This window comes from Salmo salar, chromosome ssa06, assembly GCF_905237065.1.
Source record: "Salmo salar chromosome ssa06, Ssal_v3.1, whole genome shotgun sequence".
Taxonomy (NCBI): domain Eukaryota; kingdom Metazoa; phylum Chordata; class Actinopteri; order Salmoniformes; family Salmonidae; genus Salmo; species Salmo salar.
This window is the reverse complement of record NC_059447.1, coordinates 39,569,726-39,588,403: the sequence shown is the minus strand read 5'-3', so window position 1 is coordinate 39,588,403 and position 18,678 is coordinate 39,569,726. Positions and strand designations below refer to the sequence as shown.

At 41.2% G+C, this 18,678-nt stretch overlaps 1 protein-coding gene and 1 pseudogene across 2 annotated transcripts; one reads left to right on the top strand and one right to left on the bottom strand.

Annotated features, from left to right (window-relative positions):
* Positions 1-29: 29 nt before the first annotated feature.
* Positions 30-2,729, bottom strand: LOC106607334 (oxidized purine nucleoside triphosphate hydrolase-like; annotated as a pseudogene).
* On the top strand, positions 2,362-11,033 carry LOC106607333 (rRNA methyltransferase 2, mitochondrial). Of its 2 annotated transcripts, XM_014204198.2 has the most exons (3): positions 2,362-2,762; positions 8,243-8,521; positions 9,356-11,033. In XM_014204198.2, the coding sequence occupies exons 1-3, from the start codon at positions 2,462-2,464 to the stop codon at positions 9,382-9,384; spliced, it is 609 nt and encodes a 202-aa protein (XP_014059673.1). In that variant the 5' UTR covers positions 2,362-2,461; the 3' UTR covers positions 9,385-11,033. The 2 variants fall into 2 exon arrangements, with proteins under 2 accessions (XP_014059673.1, XP_014059672.1); XM_014204197.2 differs by lacking the exon at positions 9,356-11,033 and having other exon boundaries at positions 8,243-9,294.
* Positions 11,034-18,678: the final 7,645 nt, after the last annotated feature.

Genomic DNA, 18,678 nt, shown 5'->3' with positions numbered 1-18,678 from the left:
GAATCCAGGCTGTGTCACATCTGGCCGTGATTGGGAGTCCCATAGGGCGGCGCATAATTGGCCCAGCGTCGTCCGGGTTTGGCCGGAGTAGGCCATCATTGTAAATAAAAATGTATTAACTGACTTGCTTAGTTAAAGGTTAAATAAATATAAAAATTACCCTGATACTAAATTGAATTAAACAGGATGTTGAACAATTAATTTCATTGTCATTCCAGACTGATGTCATTGTCATTCCACCTGTTTGATTAAGTAACAAAAAAAGCGGTGCATTCTTTACTAAAGAGCACACTGCATTCACACACACTTTAAAAATGTAATATAAACACAATAGTGGAATGGGATACATATGTCAGCAACATTTACACATCCAGTATTTAGTTTTGGCTCAGTGGGAATTATTACTGATTCACTGGCAACAAAGTGTTTGTACATTTACAAAGACCTGGGGATTTCTTGGCACTGAATATGAACAAGGATAGCTGGAATCAGTAGGAATTCTGCAGTATTTCTCCAGGGATGTTTCAGGTAGGCAACAATGTGGGAATGCTCTTTGATACAGTATGAATGAGTCAGAGGCCAGTAGTCTGTCTTAAAGATTTTCTACCTCCTCTAACTTGTGATCGATGATAAAGTCATGACCCTGAAATTTGAAGTAGCCCAAGAACTTCTTTTGAAGCATCAGTGGAAACCACAGAATATCGTCAACCCACATTTGACCCGAAGGGTATCTTGTCTGAGTTGAACCACTGCGGCCTCATCTCTAAGAGAAAATGTATAAGTTGGTGAACTTCAGCAGACATCGGTCTAAAATGTCCATAAAAAGGCATGTAGTATAGGGCAGCAGTTTATTCCAGGAAAACTATGGGGTCTATGATTATAGCCTATTGGGCTATGAGTTTATCCTGGTCACAAAGCTGGCCCTAAATAGAATGCATGAGATTGAGAATGAATACCATCTGACTCTGTTGGCTCCCCGTTGTAGTTGTCAGCTCGGAAAACATGGACATCACGCAGCTCTGTTTCTCCGATGAATTCAAATTTGATATTTCCAATCTTATCAAGTGCATCCACTGTGAGGCCACTTTCCTCCTGCAGTTCTCTGGAAGAAACAAACCATTTGTAAGTAGAAAGAAAGCAGCAGGAAAGTGTGTCCCTTTCAGACCAGAGTAGGAAAAAAATAGATAGTAGGCCTCATAACAGGCAATAATCAGACCATGCCTACTGTAACATCACAATATGACATTTATGGGGGTATGTAGTATCAGATGCTGCCCAGTGCTGGAATCTGTTAACATGATTTTACATGCAAATTGTTAAACCAAACTGAAGGGAAACCTTTCAAGACATCGACCGAGGACTGAAACAAATCTCACTGCCTGGCAGCCTCTTCAATAGTCTCCCCAGGTTGGACTTTGCCACCAAACCCATTCCACTTCCCTGCTCCGAACCCTCTCTTCTTCATGCCCAGCAGCACCAGAGTCAGCAGCTTGTTGGTAAACATTGTACCTGTAATATACATAATCAGTGTGTAATAATCAGTAGACCACAATCCATGGATGACCTCACTCTCTTGGTTGTATCGAAGCTACAGTATCTCTAGAGATGATACATTGCAGATTATTGAGAAGCATTCTGTAAAGTTATTTTCTGCCAAAACACTATTGTAAGAGTTCTGGTATGCAAGACATCACAGCAATACACAGCAGCAAACTTAAACTAGTAGCCTTTTATTGCATTCTTCAAGTAGACTAGAAGTAAAACTCCATGCAAGTAACTTGCTGTCATAGCAACGTTTAGGTTGTCAATCTAGTCCTTAAATGGTTTTCATAGATTAGAGTTATCCAGAATGAATAACGAATTTCTCCAGTCCCACGTTGACAGTGGCAAGGCCTGCCAGGTGATCGTATTCAATGTGTCGTACACTGACCTGTAACATTCGACATTGATAAAAACAGTAAAGGATACATTTGGTCGTTTTAGTTAAAAATCTGTGAAAATGTGTTACCCTCAACTATTGTCGACTGGAAACAGAAGTATAATGCCAAACCATAAAACAAAAAAAAATCCATAGCTGGTGATAGCAGTTGCTGTAGTATTATGGTAACATATTTAATTACGCATCCTCATATAATTTAACACGTTTGAAAATTCAATAATTGCCACGCGTTATAATTTCTGCGCAGATGATGTGCATCATTGACGTTCTCGGACAGATTAATTAGCTGCGTTCAATTTAGCTCGCGCGGCGCGCCGGGTTGGCGGATCACGTATGATTCCAATGTCTCCCTGCAGGACTACCGGGAGCGCTAAATCGCGGAGTCGGCTGTCTTTGACTAAATCGAGCGTGTCTAACAAACTCACGTGATCAGGAAGTGCAACTGCAAAATCGAACGAAATACTGTCTGCCAGCAGCATTAGCACAGATTAGAACATCTTTGCCATTACATTTAGATAAATAATGTGGAACTCAGTGTTCCAAAAATCATATCTACATACCTCTGTACATCTCCTAAAAAAGGCTGCGCATAATCTGAAAGGAAAGAGTACTGCCGATCAGCGTTGGATAGTTCGGCAGCTTAATGACCCCTTTGTGAAGGCTGCCCATGTGCACAACTACCGGTGTAGAAGCGCCTTCAAACTGCTGGAGATTGATGACAAATACAAACTTTTAAAACCTGGATTCAACGTAATAGATTGTGGTGCTGCACCGGGTGCTTGGAGCCAGATAGCTGTTCACAGGGTCAACTCAACTGGGGCTAGTGAGTTCGTCTTGTATTTACCTAACTGGCAGATTAGCACATGACATGCTGTTATAATTAACCGACCAGCCAGGCCAAATATATATTTTCCTGCATCTGACATTGTTCTGACTGCCATGGTTATTTGCATTTATTTATCTAACCTTTATTTTATCAGGGAGTCATACTGAGACCAAGGTCTCCTTTACAGATGAGCCCTGAATTACTTAAACTACAGAACATATGCACAATAGAAGAAAAAAAAAATACAAGCAGAAAGAACATGGTCATAAAAAACAAACCCATTCATCAGTAATAAGGTCCTCAATCAGCCTTCTGAATTGCCCTAGAGGCACCAAAACATCACATTTTAAGAACATTTTGAAGATTGTGCCACAAATAAGGTGCAAGAAAGGTAAATCAGCTTTTTAAAAATTTTTTTTAAATCAGCTCCTATGTCTAAAGTTTTGTCAAGATGTTAGGTACAGTGGAACTTTTTGTAAAAGGGCTTTATAAATGAAAACATAGCAATGTGACATCAAAGAGGGACAACCAACTTTCTGGTGGAGAATGCAATGATGAGTACTAAAATTGTCGCCCGTAATAAAGCATAGTGCGCGATGATAAATTGTATCTAATGGCTTTAATGAAGTGGCAGCTGCGTTCACATAGATGATGTTGCCATAGTCTAGGACCAATAGGAACATCAACTGAAGAATCTGCTTTCTACTATTTAGTGAGAGGCAGGACCTATTTCTATAGAAGAAGCCCATTATATTTCTATAGAAGAAGCCCATTATATTTCTATAGAAGAAGTCCATTATATTTCTATAGAAGAAGCCCATTATATTTCTATAGAAGAAGTCCATTATATTTCTATAGAAGAAGCCCATTATAGTTCTATAGAAGAAGCCCATTATATTTCTATAGAAGAAGCCCATTATATTTCTATAGAAGAAGCCCATTATATTTCTATAGAAGAAGCCCATTATATTTCTATAGAAGAAGCCCATTATATTTCTAAAGAAGAAGTCCATTATATTTCTATAGAAGAAGCCCATTATATTTCTATAGAAGAAGCCCATTATATTTCTATAGAAGAAGCCCATTATATTTCTATAGAAGAAGCTTCTTACTAACTCTTCAACATGCTTTTTAAAGACAGTTTTCATCTATCTCCGTAAGCAGGGACACGATCAGTATGAACACCATCCCAAGGACATATGCTTAAATATTTTTCTGTGTTCTAGAGAACAACATGTACTTAGTTTTACCTGCATTCAGTAGGCTACTAATTTCAGGTCAATAAAGTTGTTCTGCAATACAATGAAGGCAGACTGTAGTTCAGATAGAGCCTGGTCACCCGTGGGGACAATAACATACACAACAGTACCATCGGTGTACAAATGCAGGTAAAATATTTTTTACAGAAGAGTCGATATTGTTAATGTAAAAAGTACAGGACACAGAATCGACCGTTATGGTACACCTTTCGTAATATCCAGCAAACCTGATTTAACACCGTCAGTAGAAACACATTGAGTTCTATCTGTCAAGTAATTTTTAAACCAGTTACATTCAGCCTGGTCTAGACCAGTGGTGGTTCTAGACCATTTCAACTGGGGGGGGGCCAAGCTGGGGCCAGTTGTACTGTTAGAGGGGCCAGTTACATTAGACGTTATTGTTGTCATATCGTTTTCTTCACTGCATTGCAGGCAAAAGACCATGTTCATAATCATCATCGTTGCCACTGTCTAATAACGGATGTAAAAAAAGAACGATAGCAAAAATTAGTTATGTAAAAATCATTTCATACTCCACATTTAGGGGGGCCACAAGGGGGTCCAAAATTGTTGTCATAGGGGCACTGCCCCCCCCCCTCCCGTCCCCAGAACCGCTACTGGTCTAGACCAATTGAGGAAAGGCTCTGAATTAGCAGTGAATTATCAACAGTATCAAAAGGTCAATGTAGAGGGCAGCTCAATGTTGCCTTTTATCCATACAGTTAACTACATCATTTATAACTAAGGATGCAGCAGAGATAGTTATATGACCTGGTCTAAAACCCGACTGATGTACATTTAGAATACATTTCAAAGATAAAAAAGATCTTAGCTGAGAATTAATCAAGGATTCTAATATTTTATCTAGGCAAGAAAGTTTTTAGAAATAGGCTGATGATTATTTAGGTCACAAGGGTCAACACCTTGGTGTTGGGCCGCCTTCCAAACCTTGGGGATAGTACCAGATATAATCGTCAGGTTAAACATATGGGTTAATGATTCAGCTATCAGGGGTGCAGAGAGCTGCCGCAAAAATGAATCAAGCATATCAGCCCAATCTTAAGCAAGGCATCTAGCACATCACAGATAGCACATTTTAAAAATTAAAACAAAGATTCACTAGGGGTGCATTCATAAATTCACTCTGGATTGCCAGAGAGAGCTCAGAGTGCGCTCTGGGCGTTCATAAATTCAGAGCGTTGTCCGTTTGTAAATTCAGAGCGTTTCGCTCTTGGAGCATTCAGAGTGCACACTGGATGCTCTGGCTGAGGAGTAGGGTTGATCCGAGCGTTCTGACCTCACAACGGCAGTCAAGCACCCAAGCTCACTGGCTAAAGTTAGCTAGCAGGCTAGCTACTTCCAGGCATAAATGAGAGAACACTTCACTCTGACCATTTTTCTCGCCCTAGCAGAGCTGGTTAGGCTGTTTTCATGTTATTCAGAGTGTTTGTGACTGACTAACTGCTGCTGGCAACAATTTTAAATACAACTTTTTGCTGAGGTTTACTGACACTGGCCATATTCAATGGGTGTTGAGCATTCGAAAATTAATCAGTTATTCTGCACTCTGGCACACTCAGACGAGAGTGGTCTGAAATCGGAGTAGATCCAACTCAGGGTCAGGAATACAGGAGCTGGTGGCTAAATCAGAGTAGAACATGTCATTTTAAAACCCTTGAGGAGAAAATGTTTTCAAATGTCTCTTCTTAATTAATCAAGGATTAGTATTTTGCTGTTTTGTATCTCTAATACATACTATGGGACAATGATCACTGAGATCATAAATACTAAAATATATATTTTCGGTGTTATTAGTAAGAATGAAATTAATCAATGAGGAGTTAACGGGGTTTTCACATTTAGTCGTGTGGGTTTTGAGATCAATTGAGTCAGATTAAAATCAATGTATATGTTCTTAAATTGATTTGAGGCCGGGGATAGCAAATCCAGATTAAAATCCCCTAAAGATTGGGACACCATAAAATTAGATTTGACATATATGGCCATTCCTCCCCCTTTCTGTAATCTGTCACATCTAAATACATTATAATTTACTTCAATGTCTTTATCAGATACAGAACCATTTAACCATGTTTCCGAGAGAACCAGAATGTCAGGACACGAGTCCTGCACCCAAATGTCAATTGTGTCCATTTTTTTAAATCATACTTTGCACATTTAGGTGCGTCAGCCCAAGACCCTTGGGATTTAAAGTCAGAGGGCATATTCAGCTCAGTCACATAAGAGCTAACAGGAATAGGGTCATCTGCAGCTATTTGCTGAGTGAGCTGAGACTTTGCCACGGTCTCTGGCCAACCCACATAAGAGCAGAGTAGACAGCATTTGACAGACCTCCCTCACGTCGCTGGATGCAGTGGCTAGGGCAGGAACTGGGAGAGCAGTGTTGGCAGAGCTCAGTCCACCCGGATGAAGCTCCCGCCAAAGGAGGCGGCTGCCAATGCTCCATTCTGGGTGTGCACAGGAGGCCTTGGTGTGGCTCCTGTTGCAGGGCTGGAGCTGCTATGGTGGGCAGGAGTGTCCCAGGCCTGTCCTGGGGATGGGAGTAGGGAGTGTAACCAAAACTAGCCTGGGAGGGAGGTTGTAAGGGGAATTGAAGAGGGTGGTGTGGAGGGCAGTGTGGCCGGTGATGCTCCCAACTCTGCATGGGGCCTCTTTGACTGCGTACGGCTTGGGCATAGCTCAGTGTATCTGTATGCGGTTCCTTGGAGAGAAGTGGTAGAGGGTGGTGTGGGCGGGGGCAGTGTTGCTGGCTGTTCTCCAATCTCTGTGAGGTGCCACCAGATGCAGGTCTAAAGGAGCATCTGATTTGTCTCATGGAGTTGGTGCCTGTTCTGTTGCTCATGTGAGGTGGACCGGCCATCCAGAGCAACATCCTTTAACGTCCTGGCGAAGGTGAGGACTGCCTCTTTGTTTAGGTGTACATTGTAGTAAAGACAGTCCAGGCTGATGGTGGGTTAGGGATACGTTGGGCCATAGCACACAGTCCCGAGAGAGGCTGGCATTTACCCTCTGAATGGTGGCAGGGTGGAAATCTCTCCTCTGGAGCAGGGTAGATATTACTGTGTTCGTGAAGGGGAAGATGGCGGAGGCCCTTTCTATCACTCTTAGTGATGTGGTCACCCGCTCCTGTTGGACACACAGGTCATTGGTCCCTGTGTGAATGATGATATGGCTGGGGGAGCCAAACTGGGCCACAGTCAATATCTCCAAAGTTCTCTCTGTTGTGGGGCACCATAACTTTGACACGTTTTTATTTGGGAAAAGTTTATTCTCTCATATAAACTTTCCATTTGAATCCATCATTAATGTCATGTGTGGTTTTTCGTCAGGTCTATGGAGGATGGCAGGAGTGATTGGAGAATTACAGGCTGTGAGTTGGGGATGGAGTGGTCAGTTGGGTCAGTGCATTGGTTGGTTGGGTTGGTTGGTGGGTTCTGATTCAGCCGTTGTCCTGGTTTTTGTCGGACTCTTTGTAGAGTGGATGGTTGTGGCTGAGAAATTCCTGCCTTAGCTCATGTAGCTCCTTCTGCAGGTCGTGCATGTGGCTGGTGTTGACTGTGCTGGGCAGTTCCTCTCTATGTCTACACACTTCCATTCTGAGAGCCTGGTTTTCCTCCTCAACATTATTCATTGCACACTGCAGCTCCCAAACCTCATCCCTATGCTGAAGCACCAGGCTGATCTCCTCCTCTAGAAGATGCTGTGGTACTGCTGGTGTCACGCGTGAGAGATTCATGCTCAGGGCTGTGTCTGCTGCAGGCGAGGGAGGAAGAGCGACACTGGGGACTACATACTAGGGCACAGAGGGAGTGGAGGCTGTTGTAGGTAGTGACAGTGGAGAGGTTTTAAGTTTAGAGACAAGAGGTTTTATTTGGTCGAAGTAGTGGACAAACTGATCTGGCCTCCGAACCTTGAACCGTCTCAGTACCGTTATAATAAATATGAATGTTACTTTTGGGGGTAGAATCAATGTACTCATTGTTCTCTTTTCTGACATTTTAAGTTCATTGTTGGTCTTGTGGAGAGCTGTGTGCCAAACATTAGGATCATCTGTAGAACATCAGTGTGCCATCAGTGAAATTAATTGTCAAGGCTTGACAGTGTTATCCAATGTCCTTTTAGCACAATAAGCTGTGAAAATGAGTTATGACAGTAGTTCCACACTTCATGACCTCTTGCATGTTTTGTTACTTCCAGATGGAGAATTTCCCCGTGGCACTGTGGTTGGAATTGACCTTCTGCGTATAGCACCTCTAGATGGAGCTCACTTCCTGTCCAATCATGACATCACCGACCCAGTCACACATGCCAAGCTGCTTGAACTTCTCCCTGGTGCACAGGCTCATGTCATCATGAGTGATATGGCACCCAATGCCAGTGGTTTCAAGGAGATGGACCATGAAAAACTCATCACAATGTCATTGTCATTGATTGACTTGGCTGAGAAGGTGTTGCAGACCGGTGGCTCTCTGATTTGTAAGTATTGGGACGGGGCATTGGCGCACCAGCTTCAGCAGAAGCTTTCAGCTGTGTTCCGTGACGTCAGGACAGTCAAACCAAAAGCCAGCCGAAAGGAGTCGTCAGAGTTGTTTTTCCTTGCCAGGTCGTACAGAAAAAATTAAATGGTCTGACTGTATATTTCCATGCGTGTTGTAAGCTTTGTTCACCTGCAAAGAAAGGCTTTAGGTGCTAAAGCACTTGAGGAGCCCCTCTATTTGTCCTTCCTGAATGTACTTGTTGTAAAAATCTATAGAGTTCTATGATATCTTTACCCAACTCATTAAAATCGATGGATATTCTACAATGATTTACATTATTCAACATCTACAATTCTTGAAACCTTCCCTAAAATATTTTAGACATACTTTATAAGTACAAGTCACATCCATACCACATCTGTAAATCCAACAAAAAATTGGGATCGAGCATGCATCATTCATTTCTCACTCGAGCTGAAATATTTAGCCTACCAGAAGATGGCGCCCTTGAGGTATCAATAAGCTGTGCATTTGCAGGCCAATAATTTCTCCATAGGGGCTGTTTTCATCTTTACCTACAGACAAGGTGGTATCAACATCTATGGGCCAGAATGTATTGTATGTATCAAGCCCTTATCATCAGAGCCACCGTGTTCCTCAAGTAAATTTCTGTGCACGTCAGAACTATTATTTTTCCTTTGTCAGGCATGTTTGAAGTATTACAAAGTACATTTGGTATTTGTTTGATAATAAATATTCCAGTTTGCCATTTGTAATGCTTATAATCTGTTTTGCCAGCCATGTAGTAACATGTAATCATTCTCTCATTTAGGGCTTATAAAGGGAAAACGGGCTGGATGAAAGAGCCATGGACAGCATGACTAATGAAAAGGCTGATGCCACTGAAGCCGTGCATTATAAATAGTGTTGGTCTTCGCTCTCAGAGAGCGGGGATGTGCTCTTCAATACAGCATCAGGCTGGCATTTGAATGCTCTGCTTGAAATGATGTGATTTTGAATTATTTTTACCAAGTGGACTGCCACTGATTGAGATTCCCCTCATATACAGAGCTAAATACCTTGGGATGAAGGCCCACAGTAGTGTTGATTTGGCACTATTTACTTTGCCTGTTTTTCTCTCTTGTCACTGACTACTTTCTGTAATTATATGGCTCTCAGGGTTTGAAAGTACCCTGCTGATTTTACCAGGAACAAAGAAACAAATGTATCAGAACTGTGCAATAGACTGAGAACACAATTAAATGTGATGGGGACAGGAGAAACAGATACAAATGTCCCTTAAAATAGAGAATATGATGAAAATAACCTCACCGTAAAGATGCACATAGAAGGTTTCATATATCTGATGCCATACGTTGGTGAAGGGGCCCTGTCTCCATGACGCTATTATAAACCTTCATACAATTAGCCAGTGAGCTGTGACTTTCAAGCCATCGATACCTCCCTGTTATCTCCTCAGTTATATAAATGATCAGCAGCTAGATTGTAAAGGGTTCATTGTTGGCGTATTGCGTTCCACATGACTTGTGTTACACAGCACATAGAATGAATAGTAATGTGGGCATCAGAGCCTGCACAAAAATATTAGGTACGTGCGCGACAAATCAACCTCGTTTTAAACATTGTCTACATGGTATCGACCCCTGAACTCTACCTTGAATTAGGTTTTTCAAATGCCTTGACTTTTCACAAATCATTGATGACCAAAGACACAAATAATGTCCAGTTAAATGCCTTAGAACAGACTGAATGAGCAAGGCATTTCTATTCAATACTCCTTCAACCTCACTGCCATAAATGAGACTAGCACCGGCTATACAAGTTCCACCATAGAGTGGTTTGGGGCCAGTCACCTTTACCATAAAGCATTGTGTGTAGGTAGGAGAGGACATAATAGATTACATTGTACATTGTGTGAGCTGATATGCTGTCTAGATTTCTTTCCACCTCCGTGGTAACCTCAAGTTCGATATGTTATTGCTGCTGACACAGAGGTCATTGTGGTACGATTAACCACAACACGTGTGAAGGTTTCACCTGCTCCAACAGGAAAGTGTGCAAGGAACTTCTGAAGTAAACTAGAAATGTTTAGAGGTGAAAGGTAAAGGCCTAGCACAATCGTAAATAAATACATTGTTTTGGCATTCCATGTTCCAATATTGGTGCATTGCCTTGGTAAGAAGATCCAGATCTTTCTCATAGTTTCCGTGTAGTTTAGGCTACCTTGTGTCTAATCGTTTGCCCTTCCATTCTTGTCTTTGAAGAGTCCTCAATTTCCAGCTTCAGGGACATGTTGCGTTTCACCAGTTTTCTGTAATGTAGTGTAAATCCACAATACAGGCAGTTGTGAAGTGCCTGGAGTTTTACCAGAGCGCTGAGGGCTCTGGTAAATCGACCTGGCCGGGGTATCCTGGAATGACATTGACCTCATCCCGTCAGTAGAGGATGCCTGGTTATTCTTAAATAAGCATGCTCCATTCAAAAAATGTAGAACCAGGAATAGATATAGCCCTTGGTTCACTCCAGACCTGTCTGCCCTTGACCAGCACAAAAACATCCTGCGGCGTTCTGCATTAGCATCGAATAGCCCCCGTGATATGCAACTTTTCAGGGAAGTTAGGAACCAATATACATAGGCAGTTAGGAAAGCTAAGGCTAGCTTTTTCAAACAGAAGTTTGCATCCTGTAGTACAAACTAAAAAAAGTTCTGGGACACTGTAAAGTCTATGGAGAATAAGAGCACCTAGCCCAGCTGCCCACTGTACTGAGGCTAGGAAACACTGTCACTACCGATAAATCCACAATAATTGAGAATTTCAATAAGCATTTTTATACGGCTGGCCATGCTTTCCACCTGGCTACCCCTACCCCGGTCAACAGCCCTGCGCTCCCCACAGAAACTCACCCAAACCTCCCCCACTTCTCCTTCACCCAAATCCAGATAGCTGATGTTCTGAAAGAGCAGCAAAATCTGGACCCCTACAAATCAGCCGGGCTAGACAATCTGGACCCTCTCCTTCTAAAATGATCTGCCGAAATTGTTGCAACCCCTATTACTAGCCTGTTCAACCTCTCTTTTGTATCGTCTGAGGTTCCCATAGATTGGAAAGCTGCCGCGGTCATCCCCCTCTTCAAAGGGGGAGACACTCTAGACCCAAACTGCTAAAGACCTATATCTATTCTACCCTGCCTTTCTAAGGTCTTTGAAAGCCAAGTTAACAAACAGATTACCAACCATTTCGAATCTCACCGTACCTTCTCCGCTATGCAATCTGGTTTCAGAGCTGGTCATGGGTGCACCTCAGCCACGCTCAAGGTCCTAAACGATATCATAACCGCCATCGATAATAGACATTACTGTGCAGCCGTATTCATCGACCTGGCTAAGGCTTTTGACTCTGTCAATCACAACATTCTTATTGGCAGACTCAACAACCTTGGTTTCTCAAATTATTGCCTCGCTAGGCTCACCAACTACTTCTCCGATAGAGTTCAGTATGTCAAATCGGAGGGCCTGTTGTCCGGACCTCTGGCAGTCTCTATGGGGGTGCCACAGGGTTCAATTCTCGGGCCAACTCTCTTCTCTGAATACATCAATGATGTCGCTCTTGCTGCTGGTGATTCTTTGATCCATCTCTATGCAGACGACACCATTCTGTATACCTCTGGCCCTTCTTTGGACACTGTGTTAACTAACCTCCAGATGAGCTTCAATGTCATACAACTCTCCTTCCGTGGCCTCCAACTGCTCATAAATGCAAGTAAAACTAAATGCATGCTCTTCAACCGATCGCTGCCTGCACCTGCCCGCCCGTCCAGCATCACCACTCTGGACGGTTCTGACTTAGAATATGTGGACAACTACAAATACCTAGGTGTCTGGTTAGACTGTAAACTCTCCTTCCAGACTCACAGTAAACATCTCAATCCAAAATTAAATCTCGAATCGGCTTCCTATTTCGCAACAAAGTATCCTTTACTCATGCTGCCAAACATACCCTCATAAAACTGACCATCCTACCGATCCTCGACTTCGGCGATGTAATTTACAAAATAGCCTCCAACACTCTACTCAACAAATTGGATGCAATCTATTACAGTGCCATCTGTTTTGTCACCAAAGCCCCATATACTACCCACCACTGTGACCTGTATGCTCTCGTTGGCTGGCCCTCGCTTCATACTCGTCGCCAAACCCACTGGCTCCAGGTCATCTATAAGTCTCTGCTAGGTAAAGCCCCGCCTTATCTCAGCTCACTGGTCACCATAGCAGTACCCACCCGTAGCACGCGCTCCAGCAGGTATATCGCACTGGTCACCCCCAAAGCCAATTTTTCCTTTGGCCACCTCTCCTTCCGGTTCTCTGCTGCCAATGACTGGAACGAACTGCAAAAATCTCTGAAGCTGGAGACTCTTACCTCCCTCACTAGCTTTAAGCACCAACTGTCAGAGCAGCTCACAGATCACTGCACCTGTACATAGCTCATCTGTAAATAGCCCATCCAATCTACCTCATCCCCATACTGTATTTCTTTATTTATCTTGCTCCTCTGCACCTCAGTATCTCTACTTGCACATTCATCTTCTGCACACCCTACCATTCCAGTGTTTAATTGCTATATTGTAATTACTTCGCCACCATAGCATATTTATTGCCTTACCTCCCTTATCCTACCTCATTTGCACATGCTGTATATAGACTTTTCTACCGTATTGTTGATTGTATGTTTGTTTATTCCATGTGTAACTCTTTGTTGTTGTATGTGTCGAACTGCTTTGCTTTATCTTGGCCAGGTCGCAGGTGCAAATGAGAACTTGTTCTCAACTAGCCTACCTTGTTAAATAAAGGATTTTTTTTTTTTTAAATAGACCGCTTTACCTGCTGTTCATAGCGATGGGTTTAGTATACGGCATGAGTTAATTGGGAATGATTTCAAATTCATAAATAAGGCGCGACAGGGTGTGGTATATGGCCAATATACCATGGCTAAGGGCTGTTCTTAAAAGCTGGACAGTTTTATCTCAATCTCTTCATTCAAAGACTCAATCATGGACACTTCCTGACAGTTGTGGCTGCTTTGTGAGATGTATTATTGTCTCTACCTTCTTGCCCTTTGTCCTGTTGTCTGTGCTCAATAATGTTTGTACCATGTTTTGTGCTGCTACCATGTTGTGTTTCCACCATGTTATGTTGTGTTGCTATCATGCTGTGTTGTCATGTGTTGCTGCCTTGCTATGTTGTTGTCTTAGGTCTCTCTTTATGTAGTGTTGTGTTGTCTCTCTTTATCGTGATGTGTGTTTTGTCCTATATTTTTATTTGTAATTTTTAATCCCAATTATGAAATGATGCACTTGACACAGCCCTTAGCCGTGCTATATTGGCCATATACCACAAACACCCGAGGTGACTTATTGCTATTATAAACTGGTTACCAACGTAATTAGAGCAGTAAAAATAAATGTTTTGTCATACCCGTGGTATACGATCTGATATACCACAGCTGTCAGCCAATCAGCATTCAGAGCTCAAACCTCCCAGTTTATAAATGGCCATTTTGCTATCTTTACAAACCCTGATGTAAAGATAGTCCTACTATTCAATACATACACGACACGACTTCTGATGCCAGCTTTTGTGTTCAGCCATCCCCAAGTATAATGTCTACCAGCTGCTTTTCAGAATTGTACAGCCTTTACAAGTTGCAAAAGAATGAGATATAGAAGTATTTTATGGGTCACAACAAAAGATAACCTCTTAAATTCATATTCTTTTCAAATTATTTGAAAAATCAGACATTTTATTTTCAATTGGGGTTGTTCATACTAAATTGGTGAAACAAAACATCTTTCTTGTAGCATAGTGCCTAACAGTGTTTTAACATTTCTACTGAATAAAAGCTCTCAACGGTTTAATTTTATTTAATTAATCAACTGCTCTCAGGCTTAGGCTGAATATACTCTACATGAATAAATGCCCTTCAAATTACCACCGAGTTAATATCCTTGTTGAAATCTGATTAAAACCAGTTTTTTTTAAGTCTGATTATCCCATGAAATGGAATTTTTAAACCTAATTATGACTTTATTTGCATGTATTTATGGCACCAATGAAATAGATAGTTCATGTTAATGTATTCATTAAATCTGCTTATTTGGTTTCCTATAGGCAACATGTCACTTTCTTTAGGCATGATGACTGAGTATACTTTGTTGAACACATTTCTGGCCATGCTGAAATTACGTTAATAAAAAAGAAACCTTCTTTCATCCCAATTGTTTGTTCCGTTGATGGAGAACAATGTGAAAAGCTGGCCCATTTTGTTTTCTGCTCATTACTTGTTGATCATCCACGTCTTTTAGTATTCAGATCACATTTGAATATTATTCCCTGAACACTGTGTGCTGCTGACACATATTTAGATGCAATCCTACAATCCCTTTACACTTGTTACTGCTGTTGCTGAAAGGGCCAGGCATAATGCCTTTTGGGTTAATTTACCTTTGTGGAGACAGCTGGTGGCTTTTATGTAAATAGTAGCCAATTTAGCTAAAAAAAATATATATTATTTGGAGGCACTATAAATTCCTTCAAATTCAATTATGGAAATGAGATCACCTCTTTAATCATCTGGCTTGTGAACAAACTTCCACTGCTTTAGAGGAACTGTTTGAAGTTAACTTTCTAATGTATTTCCTTTCTTTCAGGCAGCGCTAGGGATTTCCAATAAACTTTCTCATGGATTGTGGTGGAAATGTATTCCCACAGGGATTGTTAATAGATGTAGCTACCTGGCTCCGTCAGCAATGAGTTAATTTGCTTTTATGCTAAAAGCCTGTATCCTGGAGATTAGGAGCCTCTCTTTTAGTGGTTAAATTCAGGAAGTGGCTTGGGCCTGAATGTAAAGTGATGTTGTCTGCAGTCATTTGAGTTCAGAGTTGGATGACACATGAGAAATTGGTGCTTGTCAAGTTAGGATTCGGCCTTTAGAGAAGGACTAAGAAAGTTGCCAACCGAGCATTGCATGCAGATCCTGACACTTGGCTATTATTTGTTAAAGGATTACCTTTGCTTAACAAAATGTGAAACTTGTGATGTGAAAACAGTAAAAAAATAATTAAAAAAATAAGGACATTTCCAGGAAAAAGTATGTATTTTCTAGTCACCTCATCTTACCTTGACACAGCAGAAAAACACTAACTTTAGAGCATTGATTCACAGTGCTCACATCTGTATGACATCAAAGAAAGCGTAAGATCAAATGTGACTGCATTAGAACAAAACAGTTGACTCAATAATCAGTTCACTGCATCAGGATGCTGCATTCAGTTCTTGGAAGAAGTCTAGCTTGTTGAATAGACTTTTAGGCGATTATCCACTTATCCAATTTTATAAGCAAGCACAAATGATGGTTGACTGGCCAAGCATTCATAACTGCACTGACAGTTAAATGAACTTGAAATTGACATTTTACACATTTAGCAGATGCTCTTATCCAGAAATCTCTTGATGTACGTTTGTCTTTCTTTGTGTTATCAATGACACTTACAGTTCATAGTTTAAGATGGTTCGGCTACACCAATTGGCACGGACACACTGAGAGACTTGTCTGCAAACATCTAGGTGCAGGCCCTCCTGAAGGATGCGAGAGGGTACAATGAAGCATGCAATTGAATATTCATACCCGTTCAGGCATTAGGTTGCCAGTATACAACAGTAGGTGCTTAAGTAACTCTCTCTACACCGTGAAGTCTTGAAATCAGGCAAAAGGCTTCAGACAGGTGTCCAGAATTCACTCTTCAATTAGACATTTCTCTTTCTAGCATAAATGTTCACAATTACACCCGTCCGGGAGTACTCAAGGGTTAGCTCTCCTCATCAGCTAGTCTAAGGCAGATCAATTGAATTCCATCTTGGAGAGAGGGAGGAGATAGAGAGACGGAGGGCAGTTTCTCCTTTAATTCAGGTAGTATCTGAAACCCCATATATGTTCTTACTGTATAAAGTACCTATACGCCACATGGACTTCCATACAGTCCCAATTAGAAGTTTCTCTTTTAATTGCATGACAGTTTGACAGAGCTATTAGGATCCTCTGCCATGGACCAATTATTCCTTTCATTTAATTAACTTGTCAAGGGACAGGTGTGTAACTGGTTCCTGGGGTTGCAGGGCTGGATCGCAGGCTGGTGGACAGTGTAAATGAGAAGTTACTGCCGGAATGGAGCGTGTGGTGAGACAGATGGTGCAAGGGCTAGTTCTGGGGCATCTTGCTTCGTTACTTGTCAGACAGGGGAAATTATTTGGATCCCACTACAAGGAAAACATGGGAGGTGTTGATGATTTATTCACAAAAACGGACCAAGTACATTTATTATCTGCACTTTCTAACTATCTCCTACAAATTAGCCCATGAAATTAGCTCATGTCATTTGAACATGATATAGAACAGACCTCTCAGGGCAAGAACTAAAATATTTGAACAAATTATTTATTCTAACCCTGACTGATTTGTAAGTAAGTGTACAGTTGAAAATATTCCTGTTTAAAATTCACTGATGATTGTTAAGGGAACTTATTTTTCCCCCAAAGAATATTATTGACAAATCACTGAAGCGTACAAATGTTCATCCCCTTCAGACCTTCATGCCAAGTCTTAATTGCTATAAATGCATATCAATCCAAACCATTGAAGACAAATTCATTCACTTTGCATCTCTGGTTATAGCTGGATGCCCTCCTGGATTATTTTTGGAATCCACAGTGTAAACTAGGGAGTCTTTTGGACTACATGTAGTCGTTCATCTCTCTAAAGATGCTGAAGGCACAGTTTGACACAGCACTACAGTAAGTTCCACTATATGGCCCGAATCAGTATAGAGAGGTGTATGTTGTAACAGCCTCCCTTGTGTTTATGGAGGGGTGTTGGTTGCTAAACCGTTCTGACTGGCTGTCTGGAGAACCAGAGAGCTCCCACAGTGCTCTGCTGGTCATTCCTGTTGACTCACCTTTGGTGATAGTTCTCAGGCTAGCAGCAGGAGACAAGACTTTTTGGTAAGACATCTAACATTTCTCTCAGAATGGAAAGCAGCAGGAGGTCTACAAATGAAGGGGGGAAACGACTCTTCTTGCTGTTACACAAGAGCTTTGAATTATACATGTGACCTGTTTTAAATGACACGTTGGTCTTGTTTAGCTGTGCTTTTTTTTTTTAAGATTTGCATTTCTGAGGTACAGCACTTCACTTGAATCAGAATTGAATTTAAACATGGCATGACCAATTTTTCTTCAGAATCAGAATGTGTCAGAATGTGCCAACACCATAGGATATGCAGTACCAGTTTGTCATCACAAACTGCATATGGCTCAATATGAAGAAGTAAAAAAACAAGTTGCACATCGCTACTTTATTCACCCGATGTTAAACCAAATGGAGCATTTAATTAAACTTAATCTGTCTTTTGCATTGCTTCTGCCAAGGATATTTTGATACATTCGCAAAGAGGAAAAGGGAGTAACTGCAAATTACTTTGTAATCTTAATGTATATTTCCAGTAAAATAAATAAAACATGCAGAGAAATTCAATTTCAAACCCGTTTTATCCTCGGGAAAATAATCAACTGGTGTTTAATAAGATATTCTGAAAGTGTGTATATACAGAGTGGCATAAACATGATTTGCTCAGGGATGTTTCTTGTTTTGTCTAATTGCCACAGGAACTTATAAAAAAGGCATTCGGTTTGGCTTTGAAGTTCGCTTGCTAACAATCTAAGGCATGATCTTAATGTTTATGAAATCTTTGAAAACTTTTTCATCCCATAAAAATCATATATCTGCTCTACAGCATCCAGCACCATATATTTTCTAATGAATCTGTTTATTGCTGCCAATCATATAGTGAGAAGAAGGGGTTTAAAATGACAGGATAAACAGAATTTACACTGACTGTCTTTTCATCTTTTCAGTGGAAATTGGCTGATTAGCCTTTCCATTCCAGCCATGCAGAGTTCATAGCTTTGAAGATAGTTGTCATCGAATTGTTACCTCGTGGCACTGGGAGTATAGAAATCAAGAGGCCACTGTAGGTGTATCATGTAATTGATGCCCTCAAAGCAACTCTTTCATTTAGACAGCT